The following is a 13,329-nucleotide window of genomic DNA, read 5'->3' as shown; positions in this document are numbered from 1 at the left end:
GCTAACTTGTCAATTGACAGTCAAAGGTTCAAACTGCAGGGCTCACTAAGAAACCTGTAGGTTTTAGATGCTTCCCCACCCCCTACATGCGGTAGCATATTCATCCCTTTTGGTCTGCCATTGGTGTGGCATACTGAACAATGTAATTACAATTATTAAATTCCGTTTCTAATATTTTGCATTTGCCTTCAGAATAAAATGCATGCAGATCAATTCCAAGAAACCATGACACTGCTTTTGTTTATTTCTGAGTAGGTGTCTGCACGACATTTACAAAGCTTTTTCAATGTGTTTTTCATAGGATGAGCTCTCAATTCAATGTGAAAAAAGGGAGAAATATGCCTCGGATTATGAAAAGCAATTGGGAATTGAGAAATCAAATTACAAAAAGATGCAGGCTGACTTGCAGAAGGAATTGCAGTATGCCTTTAATGAAATAAACCAGCTCAATGGCCTCATGGCTGGGAAAGTTCCCAAAGGTTAGTTAATTAATTTTGTGTAATTTTCCATTTTGGTTGTTAAACTGAAGATTACTAAATAATCTCCAATTAGGCAGCCAGTGTCAGAGCTCAAAATTTCACCCGTTGCCTTTTTTTTTTTGCCTGATGCTGCCCTCCTGTCAGTTTTAGTACCCGTTAAGCCACTTAGGCTCTATGCTAACAGCATTGATTACTCAGGGATGGTTGGGACTAGAGAGCAAATTCCAACTGTCAGAATCTGTGGAACAGTGGCTATTAATTGATGCAAAGTGCTGGACAAGTTGGAAGTGGTGAAAGGTTGTTTGTTTTTGTGTTTGTTTGTTTTTTTGAAGATTATACAGCATGGTATAAAAGACAGACAAGCCATACATTGTATGATACCTGCCATCCACCACTTTATCCTCTGCCTGTTTACACACCTAAAAGAAAAAAAAAATTTAACAATGCTTCAATTTCAACACTGTTGCCAAGTCCATAGTCCAGCTACTGAACTATGGACCAGTAGCTATTAAATAAAAACATATTGATCCTAAAATAGAAACTTGTTAGATATCACAGATATACAAAATAATGTGTAAATATACATTTGTAATTGCAATGCTGGCTCCTACAGTCATGGTGTTGATGGCTAATACAGATCTTCACATCTAAATGGGCTTTTAGTCTGGGAAAGAATGCTGGGCTATAACCAATAAGTGAAATGTTCTTTGCTGAAAGAAACTGTTTACAAGGTTGGATAATTGCTTGTTATAATAGTTTATATTTCTTGCAGATCTCCTGTCTCGTGTTGAGCTTGATAAGAAGGTTGCAGATTATTCTAAGCAGTTGGCCAGTCTTCTGGAGGAAAAAGAGGCTTTGAAGCAGGAAGTTGCCAGCTTGTTGGAAAACAAATCTTTAGCAGGAGAAGTTGAAAACCTTAAAGACCAGGTGAGATAACTTGTATGTTGTTCACAAGTGTAACGTGTTGTTTGCACACACACACACACACACACACACACACACACACACACACACACACACACACACACACATATATATATACACACACACACCTTCCCCAGTGCTGTTACTAATCAGGCATCCGGGTAGTTTTAATGTGGTCCTTGATCATGTCCTTGCTGTAGCAGCGCATTGCTGAAAGTGTGAAGTACAGCCCTAATCCTCTCTTGAGTCACATCTCTGGTGAGGAGAAAAGGAGAAGGGTGGTGAGCTCCGGCTGTAGAGTGTGTAAAAAAATAAAAATTAAAAAAAAAAAAACCTGGGCAACACGGTGGCTCAGTGGTTAGCACTGCAGCCTTGCAGCGCTGGAGTCCTAGGTTTGAATCTTTCCAAGGACAACATCTGCAAGGAGTTTGTATGTTCTCCCCGTGTTTGCGTGGATTTCCTTCAATTCTACAAAGACATACTGATGGGTAGAAAGGAAAAAATAATGTACATGGGGCTCACAATCTACATCTCCAAAAAAAAACAGGAAACGCATTAGATAGAATAGTTTCGGATGTTGGTTCAGGGTGACAAAGGGAGGTAATCGGTAAGGTTAGTGAGTTTTAGCACGAACTGTATCATTTATTTAGTGCTTGTATTATATATAAATGGAGAGAAATTATAGGCATGGTATGGTTTTGGTGTACTTTATCGTACTGTGACCAGAAGGGTAGAGGCCACTCAGCCAGTAGCATTGTGAAAGCAGTCTGGGAAAGGTTGATAACCTTACCGCAGTCTCCAAAAGGTCCCCAAATACAGCAGCCACAATAAAGATTGGCACTCATGGATGGAACCATTGCTGTCTTGTTATTGTAGTAGAGAGAGTAGTCGAAATACAGATGGATCCCAATCCCCATGTTACATCACATGTACTTTATTTTACAATGACCCTGTAATGCAATTAGAGCCTCGTCCCATAAGTTAATGGGACAAGGCTATATTCAGTGGTCTCAACAGAACAGATGGTGTGCGATGTAAACGGTGAAGGGGTCTTGGTGTTTGCCCCTTTAAAACAGCAGAGCAGCAAGGGTCTAAGACACTTGCTGAACTCTTATTCTGAGGATAGGTTGTCAATAATAAGGAACTGGTATTCCTCTGAAAATTGATGCCCTGACAAGTTAGGAGTTTCCCAGAATACACACAGCACTGCATTTTTTTTAAATTTATTTATTTATTTTTTTTGCTGTTGTCTGTTTGTGGTTGTCACACTGAAGTCAGTAGGACCTCATTCCAACACAATCATCGCCTCTATCAAGAATACAGCATAGGTAGGAGGTAGGGGCCCTATTAAAAATTTGTACCTGGCTCTCCTAGGGGTCTAGTTGTGCCACTGTTCCTTGGTTTGGGTACAGAGCGTCTCAGAGAAGCTCATATATAAGAATGAAAAAGAACAATCTGCCTCTGTAATAAACTAGAAAAAGCACATGCTGTTGCTGCAAAATGAACAGATTGCTAAACTGACAGGAGAAGTAGCTTATGTATAGGCAAAATTTCAACAAGCTGAACAACAATGCTCTAATCTGAAGATACTGCATGAAGGCGTCCAAGAGAGAGGTTCCCTAGCAGCCAGAGAACCAAAAGAACAGCAGATGTGAAGGCTTGCTGAAAGAAATGGATATACTCAAGCAAGGAATGTACCAGGAAAAACAGGATTTAGAAGAAAAGGAACAATTACGGGACAAGTTGCTTTTCTCTTTAAATTCTATGTGATTAGAGAATGCTGAAACTTCGAGTAAACTGCAAGCCTTTCAAGATGAGCATAGAGAGGAACTCCTTGTAAAGGTGAAAGACCTTCAGGCTGGGAAGAACAACTTAAAACTTGATCTAAACAGAAACATTGGACTGGTAATGACTTGTTTTCCTAATACATGACTGCTTTACAAATGTGTTTCTATAACTAATGCTATACCAGTGGTAGACAGCAGCATCTATCTGGCTACCTACTGCTTTGAAGTGGAAGCCCCAGTGCTATATATGTAACTCTAGGAGTTGCAGTTTCTATTTGTGACATAGCCAGATCTCACAAGAATGTACAGATTTTCATGTTGCTGTATATTTAATTGTTTCATAACAATTGAAAGAAATGTGCACAAAATGGTTGTCCTATGATGGACTATGGTTCAATGATGCTGTGACCCCTGCTGATAACTAGAGTGGCTGTGAAAGTGCCGTATCACTTATCTTCTATTGGCTTCACTGGATTTTTGGGAGGCTATGTGGTTGTTGAATTTTAGTGTCTAATATGCTATTTAGACTCTGTACTGTCAGGTGGACAATGTCGGGCAGGAGCAGACGGGTGTAGTTCAGAACTCCAGTCCGAGGTGGACAATGTAAGAACTCACAATTCCTCAGAAGTCCTCGCTGTAGTCCCTGAATGTCCTGGACCGAAGCACTGGAGACGGGTTGTGTTTTTTTTTTTTTTTCTCCCACATTCTTCAGCTTCAGCAGGGCAATGCCTATTAATGATGTAATGAGCTGACCTTTAGTATAGGTGGTGTGAGGTCCTCTTTAAGTTTGCCCCTGAACAGAACTATTCTTTTTTATCTTTAAGGAGTACAGTGTGTTGCAAGTTGATCTGTCCAAAATTCAGATTTTTACCTTGATTCTTGTGGTAGAAACATTTGACACGACACATTTAAGGCTTCCATGACAACCAAATGGTGCCCCACCACTATCTTGGTTGACCACAGCTGTCCTCTATATGTTACAGCCAGCACCATCGTGCTATGCATTAGATTTAGTTATATGTTCACTTGAAGGGACACACCAGTAAAACAGATGTACAACTATATCCATGTACAGACAGGGGTTGGTAACCAAAAGAAGCTTATTCAATGCTTTAGGAAGAACTTTTACTTAAAGGGGTTTTGTAGGAAAAATGGAAAACTGCATTGAGTGGTGTAGAATTAAGTAATCCTTCCATCTCCCTGGTTGTACGTGTGTGTTTTGTTTTTGGGTTTTTTTTTGTTCACCTTCGGTTTTTTTACTTCTTTTCTTTCAGCTATCCGCAATGACTGAAGAACTGCAAGAAAGTTACGCAAAGTATGAAACTCTTACCAATGAGAAAATGAAACTTGAAAAAGACCATGAGAGCCTTATATCTGAGCTGAAACTTCTCCAAGAGCGCATGCACTCTGTAGAACTGTCTCTGTCTAAGGTGGAGGAAGAAAATAATGATCTCCAGCAAAAGCTTGAAGAGCAGATGAAATCTGTAGCGCTGAGTGAACTAATGAACAGCAGTACAAATATCCAAGAATGTGAGAGTCTGGAAAGTGATCTTAGAGGAGTACGAGAGGTGTGTAACGTTCATCACTTATTAGATGTTTTACTTCAGACATGAGCTGTAGACTATTTTATAACAAGGAAATCATAGCATAAGGCGAACGGTGCATAATGCTGAAATGTATGTAGAAGTTTAGTATTTTAGTTGCCATAGAATTTGAGTGAAGTTATCTGTTTCAGGAAGGTGATGTTAAAAGCCTCCAGCTAGAAGAACAAATGCTAGCCATGACTCAAGAGAAAGATTCATTACTTGAAGCCCTGAAAAACATAACGGCTGAAAGAGACCAACTGAAACTGGACCTGCAGGAGAACATAGAAATAGTAAGAAACGCAAATAAATCTTAGCTCAGGATCTTGCTTTTCATCATTTGTGCTTATGTGTCTTCTCTTTGTTAGTCTATTGACACACAGGAAGAGTTAAGAAGTGCTCTAGATGAACTGAAGGTTAAGACTCAGTTATTGGAATCTATGGGCTCACAAATCAATGAAGTAAAGGTGGATGAAAATGTAAGTACTTTGTTACAATTATAGTCTAAAAGTTTTTATGGAGAAGAGCAAGAAGTAAGCCCTAAGATTTAAAGGATGCCGCTAGAGACACTCCTGTAAATTGATGACTATTTTTTAAATATTTTTAATTTGTTTTAAAATCCAAGCTAATGTCTTTAAACAGTACTTTTCCCCACCTTCACAATCTCCAGGTCTTAGCATCTGTTAGTAGATGCTGCTCCACTGATACAAGCACAGTTCGATTACTTATTTCTCTTGCCCCCACCATTCCTGAGAATTCAGTGCAGTTAGTTTTGGTGCCTTTATATGTTACGTGGACTCTGCTGTCAGCTGGGCAGGAAAGGGGAAGTTATGCAGAGAAATTCCACCTGCACTGGAAACAGTGGAGCTTCACCTATTTAAATAATGGGAAGAGCTGGTGAAAGGTCCTCTTTAAATAAAGGTGTGCTGTAATGCCCTTTGTTGTATCCTGATCCTAAATTTCAGCACTGTAAGTATCCTTTGATGAAATTTAGAGGAATCAGTTGAGTTCCCTATTTAATGTAGGATGTACAACTTTGCTATGTAAGTGGAACAAAAATAATGAGTATATAAGGAACAGATATTCACAGAATTGTTCAGAAAATGGCGGTCAGTTAAATGCTGTGGCTTTTGTAGACTATTTGGTGCTTGTAGATTACTAACTATATTGCATATTAAATTGTTTTTAGGGAGAATTGAATAGTTTGTGTGAACACCTGAGAAACGACTGTGATAAATATTTAGCCCAACTTGACATGGAAAAGTCCAACAGTATTCAGCTCCAGTGTGAAGTTGAAGAAAAGAGCAAGAAGATTGAGGAGCTGGAAACTAAACTGGAAGACGTTCTCAGAAACATCCAAGAAACTGGTAACTTCACTAATGTAGTCCTCATGTAAACGCGTAATTCTTCTTCAGAAATATCCCCTCACCTTTGCTCTGCTTTCTATTGATTTAGAATTAAAGTGTGAAAAGATGGTTGAAACACTTGAACTGGTCACAAAAGAAAAGGAGCATTTAATATCTTCCTTAACCCTCACCAATGACAAACTTGTTAGTGAACTTGCGGTTTATAAACAGGTAATTTCTGTATTTTTTTCTTTATTCTGGGTTTTTTATTGCAATAACTCTATATATTCAATGTGTTATCTATATTTAAGGAAAAACAAACAAAAGATCAGGAAGTGCAGATCTCTGACGAAATGTCCATAAATGTTGATGAAACCAGACTAGAAGAATCTGAGGTTGAAAGAAACTTGTTGAAAGAGACACTCAGTCAGTTGCAGCAACAACTCCACTCCATTGCTCTAGAGAAAGGAGAACTGCAGCAGATAATTGATAATCTTAAGACGGAGAAATGTGAACTGTTGACTGACCTGCAACAATATACAGAGAATGTAAGTTAAAATGATTGGCTTTATATAGGAACTTTTTCTAACAGAACTCCTCTTCAAACTAAAACCACCTCTCTGAGCACAGCTTGTCTTCCATCCAGCGTCGCCTTTGTTCTGATCCGTTTGCTATTCTCCTCCTCTTCTTACAGGAAACCACCGAAAGTGGCTGACGGACATGTGCAGTTGGCTGTTCCGTCCGCCATTTTGCGGTGGTCTTATGCAAGAAGAGGACGGACAGAGCAGAAGAAAAGTGTGCTCAGAGCACAGGGGAACTTCCCCTGTGCTTTCTGAGCACAAGTAGCATAAAGTAGACAAAATTCAAAAATGGCAGCACGAACCTTCAAAATAAGAGATGAATAGCCTTTATAAAATCTTTTCCTACATGGCTTTAGTTTAAAATGAGTTTTTTAATGATCGAATCCATTTAATGTCAGCTATGTTCTCTCCCTAGTTGAGTTCTGCATTAAGGCCTTTTAGTAAGATCCTGCATAAAGTTCTGTTGTAGATCTAAAGCAGGGAGGACGTCTTTGGACTAGACATTAGGTTAGAGAATTGTTATGATGCTAGACAAAAACAAAATAACTTTTGTATCTGTGCTTTGTTTTTTTTCTGTGTGTATATATAAGGAGGTCTTAAGATCTAAAGAAGTCTGTGATTTAAAAAATGAAATTGAGAAGCTGAAAGAACTAAAGACTGCTCATGAATCACACTTAAATGGTCTAGAGTCTGTTGAAGCTGTGAATATCTCCAAAGTAGTAGATGGCTTTGATTGTCAAGAACAAAGGCATCACCATGCTGAGGTAGAGATAAACCTAGCTGACGAAAATGCTCCTAAGAATCCTACATTGCTAGAAGAAATGCATGAAGAGAAGTTGTGTTTACTTCAGGAAGAGTTGCAGAAAGAGGATGTATATAGAGATGAACTCCATGCCCATCTGGATGAAAACTCTGATTCGGTCTTGACTTGTGTAAGTGATTACTTTCAGTCTTTTGCAATCTTTGTTTTGTTCCATTTTATTTCAGTGATCTGATTCGGTTTAAATTGACCCTTCTAGAAGATGAAAACTGTCAAAGAAAAAAAACATTGCTATATTTTGTGGCCGTTTACAATAGTTGTATGAATGACTTCTGTTTGCTGTCTATTGCCATGGGCACCTCTAAATGTGTTTAATCTAGACTTGCTTGCAAAGTTGTTTGATTTCTCAGAAATCTCTGTTAACCCTCAAGTACTATCATGGTGTCTATCATAATGATATGTGTATGGTAGTGGTGTATGATAGACACCATGATAGTACTAAAGGGTTAAAGTTGTTATAAAGTGCAGTAATTTATTCAGAGCATTTGTAATGAATTTGCTCCCAATATTTTCTAAAATGTTAGTAACTTTCTTTAAAGCTCTCTAATGAACTGACTAAAATTGCTAAGAATTTACACTTCTGTTTCTTATATCCTTTTCTTACAATGTAGCGTTTCCGCTCTAAAAATGATGTAGAGCAAAGAGCCACTCAGTGTCATCATGAGGACCTTGTACAATCCAACCATGTTTTGAGTGAGGAGTGTAAACTACTGAAAATAAATTTGAAGAACAGTGAGGCAGAATTGGAAATTCTGAGAAGTGAAAAACATGATGGTGAACAAAAGATAAGTAATCTTCAAAACCAAGTGGAAATTATCACAAAAGAGTCAGAAAATCTAAAGGTGATACAACAAAGTCTGATGTCTGAGAAGGACCAACTCAAGGATGAGCTCGAGAAGACTCTGGAGAAGGTAAAACATGGGTTAGGTCATGTATGGTTTGTGAACAGTTCAAAGGTTTCTTCTGAAAACCCACCCTCTCGTCATATGACCCTTATCCCTTTCGTTGTCAGGGGTCTTTGGATATTTTGCACCTCTGGCTGCCAGAGCGATTCTCGCAGTTTTGAGATAGACAAATAAAACCTAACCTAATTGCAGCATTAAAAAATTATACTAACATCTCCCCCCACCATACCTATATATTTTCTGAAAGTAGATATCTTCAGCATTGTCTAAATGCCACTTGGTACTGTATACGAACAGGCTCCTTCATGCAATTTTGATTTCAAGTGTGTGTCTTATTTTAAAAAATTTTTTTTTTATATAAGTCACTAAAAGTGGAAACCAAGCGGTTATATACACACACCTCCTACAAATAAGAGTAAATCATGTGCATAGTTCATTCATATCACTAAAGTATACATCTGCATACACATGTCTTCATAAAATCACCATAACAAACAAAAATCTGTTTTGAAGCTGGAAATGTCAAAGTATCATCTTATAAATTGTAGGGATTACACTTTGTTAAATACTAGTGAACCCCTAAACCCTATATAGTTCTTGAAAGTAGACAACCTAAAGATTACATGTTTCTCAATAGGTTATCAATAGCCATGTCCACCTTCATGTAATTTTGTGACGAACACAAATAATTTTTTGAAAAATTACACGAAAACATATATTTGCACCTAAAACTCATGTTCAGTAGTACATTCAGTTGATGTATGCGGTATATATAAGTTGAGTACACCTTGATTTATTTATGTGTTTTGTGTGTGAATATAAGACTGAATAGGAATTTTAGGTGCAAATATATATTTCATTGCATTCTTTCAAAAAATGATTTGTGTTTGTCATAAAGTGACATGAAGGTGGACATGGCTATTGATAACCTATTGAGAAACATGTAATCTTTAGGTTGTTATATGAATGAACTCTGCACATGTTGAACTCTTGTTTCTAGGAGGTTCGGTGCATATAGCTTTTTTTTTGTTTGGTTTCCACTTTTAGCAACTAATATACATTTTATTTACTTTTTTTAATGTTGCAATTTAGGTTTCACTGCCATCTGAAAACCCCTGGCAGTTAAAGGGGTTGGCCACTTTCAGACCAATATTGAGAGACCAATGTCATGTTATTGTTTGTATAATAACGAGTTGTACAATTTTCCAATATCTAGCTCTCTGCTGGCTTGCTTTCATTCATTCTGCTTACTTGCAGTGAATAAAAAAAAATCATTCCATGGTCATGTGATATACAGTCCATGGTCATGTGATGAACACATCTTGTACACAGCTTGTCATAGTAATAGCACAGTAATCTGGCATCTGCCTGGCAATAAGCTGTGCAACTGTGTCCATGTTAGCAGGGACTTTGTGGACATAATATTTTATTGCAAGGGTCTCTGTTACATTAATACAATCTTTATCCATTACAGCTTGTCTACCTAGAAGAAGAGGTGCTTCAGAATGCAAATGTTCACCAAGAACTCATTCAGAAGAAGGAAGAGCTTCAACAGGGACAGATTGGTCTCAAGTGTGAGATAGAAAACTTAATGACGTCTTTGACAAAGACTCGGACTACAATGGAATCCTTACAAAATGAAAAGATGGTAACTGAACAACAACTTGCTGATCTTCAGCAGCAGATAGATGAGATTACTCAAGAGAAGGATGAACTCAAGGCATCAAAGGAAAGATTAACTTTGGAAATGGCGTCTCTTAAAGAGCTCATAATGGTAAGTGTGTCTGTCTTGTATACCCTGGTAAGAACGTGCAAAAAGAAGCGACTTTGACAATGGCCAAATTCTCATGGCTGCAAAAGGTCTTCTCAAATAAGGCAGATCACTAGTGCCCTTGCCATTCATCATTGTTTACCTTGAAATTTCCAGGTAAGAACAATATTTTGCTTTTATAACCAATGAGTCTTGGCTCATAAACTTAAGTTATAATATCTTGAAATTAAAAAAAAAACATCAAACTGGAACCCCCTTCCCAGCTTGAAGGATTGGCAACATTTCCCTTTTTGTACATTGAGTTACTGAAAACTTTTTTGCAGAATGAAGAAAACCAGCAAAGGATACCTGAAATGGGAGCTTTACCAACCCAGCCTGTATGTAACCAGGTGTTGAATGACAACTTAAAGTGTGTGGAAGCCGATCTTGCATCCTTGAATAAGGAGAAATCAAACCTTGAGGCGAAGCTTTTCGAACTTCAGGAACACATGCAAATCTTGACAAATGAAAGAGATGAGCTGAAGGTTACACTTCAGAGCCTGCGATCAGAAAGGGACCAGCTAAAGGAAGACCTCAGAGAGAATGTTGAGATGGTAAATGTTAACATTTCATTCTTTCTGTTAAAAGGTGTTCGGGGTTTCACTTGCTCTCCTGTCTCTTCTCCAAACTCCACTTCCAAGTTTTTAGTAACCAGTTGGTGAGCAATCTTAGTTTGTATTATGCGCAGATCAGGCCGGTAGTGTGATGTTTACAAGACTTGTGTACAGATGACATGGCCCTCATTGGGGTCTTAATGCCCTTTGTCTGCTGAGTCAGTTTTTCAGTCATGGTGGCTGGAAAAAGGGAGCCTGACCCCTGCAGCTACATGGCTGAGATGGTCTAATACAGTGGTTCTCAAGGTGCAGTACATTCAACTATCCCCAGGCGTACTTGCCGCAGTGAGAGCCCTTGCCCCTAATAGTATTTTGTGAGGTTTATCACCTGCAAATTTTGTTAAACTCTGGGGTCTCTTCAGACTCTGAGTATAATTAGTGGAAGCCGAAGGAAGGTGAAGAAACATAAAATGTTACTTTCCTCCCCTGGACTCCGTCACTACTCCCTGTTCTCCACCAGAGATAATGCCAGGGACTACTCTAGCCTGTGATTGGGCTTCAGCAGTCCCTGATGTCATCTCTGAAAGCAGGAATAGCAGTGCCTTGTCCCCCCATCTCTGGCCCCAGTTTCTTGTCCCCCCTATCTGTGGCCCCAGTTTTTTAGTCCCCGCAGTTTCTTGTCCCCCCATCTCTGGCCCCAGTTTCTTGCCCCCCCATCTCTGGCCCCAGTTTCTTGCCCCGCCATCGCCGCCCCCATTTTCTGGCTGGATCTGAGCCTTAGCTAGATGGAAAAACTCCCCCTGTATTGTTTTTCAATCTGATTTCCTTTGCTAGGTGCTCTCTGTGCTCTTGGTCCAATTTTGACAGAAAGGAAATGTGCAGTCAATCGCTGGCAGCAGCAAGCCTTTCTTGGCATTTCATGATGGGACTAGAATGTAGAGAACTTTCAGGACCTAAGAGTGGCAGGAGATTGATGGAGTACTGCTTTATTTGTTAACCCATCCTGAGCCCGTGTAAGAGAGAAATGTCCAGATGGACCGCCTCTTCTTTTTTTTTTTTTTTTTTTTTATTTAACTATGGTGAGTTACTTTCCAAATTGTGAAGAGTATCTGAAATGTTTATCCCTTTCTAGTCTATTGAAATGCAAGATGATCTTAGAAAAACTCAAGATGACCTTCAGCAGCAGAGACAGAAGGCAGAAGAGCTAACATTTAAGATTTCAGATTTGGAAGCAAAGGTATGGTATTTGGCCCACTAATACTGCATTTGTATGATGAATCCTTCATGTTCCACAGACCTTACATTTTTGTCTTTTTGTCGTCCACCCTTCCCCTCCACACACAGTCTTCTTCAGTAGAAATGGAGTTGCAGGAAGCCAACTGTGAGAAGGAGTTTCTTGAACAGTCAAACAAGAAACTGTTATTAGAACTAGAACATCTTCACAATGATATCAAGAACAAAGACTGTATTGTAGGACAGTCTGAAAAAGAGAAATCAACCACTGACCAAAAACTGCTTGACTTAACTGTGCAACTGAATACGGTGTCTGAGGAGAGAGACCAAATTCAACTTGCAAAAGAAGAATTGCAAAAACAGGTAAATAGGCAAAGGAAATTGATAAAACGTTTAGAATTGCAGGATCTAGTTGAGGACACACAGGTCTGCTTAGGAGCTGTAGAGGTTAAATTGCAAATCAAGGTAGCAATGTAATCCTTTCACTTGCAGAATAGATTTCAGTTGACTTAACACAGCTATAAAATGTTAAAAAAAAAAAATTAAATTATGTCTGTATACCTACCAGTATAATATATATATAACCCTCCCACCCCCTAGCTCATGTTACAATAAAAGGGCATGTATTCTCTCTAAATAAAGATGAAAGCAAATAAATTCTTGTAATATTGGTGGGTCACTGGAGATACTACAGGGATAAATATGAGTGACAAGCTTTTGGTCTCTGCTTGCAGTGTTAACCGCAGCTTACCACTTCCACATCTCCCTTATGCTAGGTTCACACTAGCATCGCCTGTCAGTTGTTCAGATCTGCCAAAGGACCAGAACAATGAACAGACAAGTAATAAAAAAAAAAATAGAAGATCCCACTGACTAAAATGGAGTCTGTCAATGGTGAAGAACCTGCATCAAAAACTGGGGGGGGGGGGGGGGGAGTGGTTTTCAGGTCAATGTAGTGATAACTTTTTTTTTTCCAAGGAAGCAGTTTTCTAATTCCTGAAGCAGATTTGTTTCAGCCTGCAAAATACTCCTTGTGAACATACTTTTACAACCTTGTAGACAGGAGTGAACTTTTGCTGGAGTACTGTATGTGGTGTAGCTTATTTGAAGTGAATGAAGCTGGTCTGCACAGCCTGTGGACAGCTATGATACTGTTTTGGGGGAAAAACGGCCATGATTTTCTAGTTCTGGACAAACCCATTGTTTTCTAAGATACACATTCAAGCAATGACATTGGATGTAAAAGTGTACATTCCTTTTTAGGGCTAGATTATACTCTGAGGAGATCCCAGAGTATAATGGCACTG

General features: G+C 38.8%; 1 protein-coding gene across 1 annotated transcript in view; it reads left to right on the top strand.

Annotated features, from left to right (window-relative positions):
* The window catches only part of CENPE (centromere protein E), a 66,537-nt gene that overhangs the window by 30,347 nt on the left and 22,861 nt on the right, over positions 1-13,329 (top strand). The window contains exons 21-34 of the mRNA XM_075286000.1: positions 302-479; positions 1,252-1,406; positions 4,465-4,758; positions 4,926-5,066; positions 5,142-5,252; positions 5,963-6,140; positions 6,229-6,350; positions 6,431-6,667; positions 7,291-7,632; positions 8,132-8,431; positions 9,900-10,199; positions 10,520-10,789; positions 11,922-12,026; positions 12,134-12,385. Coding sequence (XP_075142101.1) covers positions 302-479; positions 1,252-1,406; positions 4,465-4,758; positions 4,926-5,066; positions 5,142-5,252; positions 5,963-6,140; positions 6,229-6,350; positions 6,431-6,667; positions 7,291-7,632; positions 8,132-8,431; positions 9,900-10,199; positions 10,520-10,789; positions 11,922-12,026; positions 12,134-12,385 — 2,985 coding nt within the window. The remainder of the gene's footprint in view (positions 1-301; positions 480-1,251; positions 1,407-4,464; positions 4,759-4,925; positions 5,067-5,141; positions 5,253-5,962; positions 6,141-6,228; positions 6,351-6,430; positions 6,668-7,290; positions 7,633-8,131; positions 8,432-9,899; positions 10,200-10,519; positions 10,790-11,921; positions 12,027-12,133; positions 12,386-13,329) is intronic.

The sequence above is a fragment of the Leptodactylus fuscus genome, chromosome 1 (genome assembly GCF_031893055.1).
Source record: "Leptodactylus fuscus isolate aLepFus1 chromosome 1, aLepFus1.hap2, whole genome shotgun sequence".
Taxonomy (NCBI): Eukaryota; Metazoa; Chordata; class Amphibia; order Anura; family Leptodactylidae; genus Leptodactylus; species Leptodactylus fuscus.
Note: the sequence above shows the minus strand (reverse complement) of the source record. Positions and strands in the feature narration are given on the sequence as shown.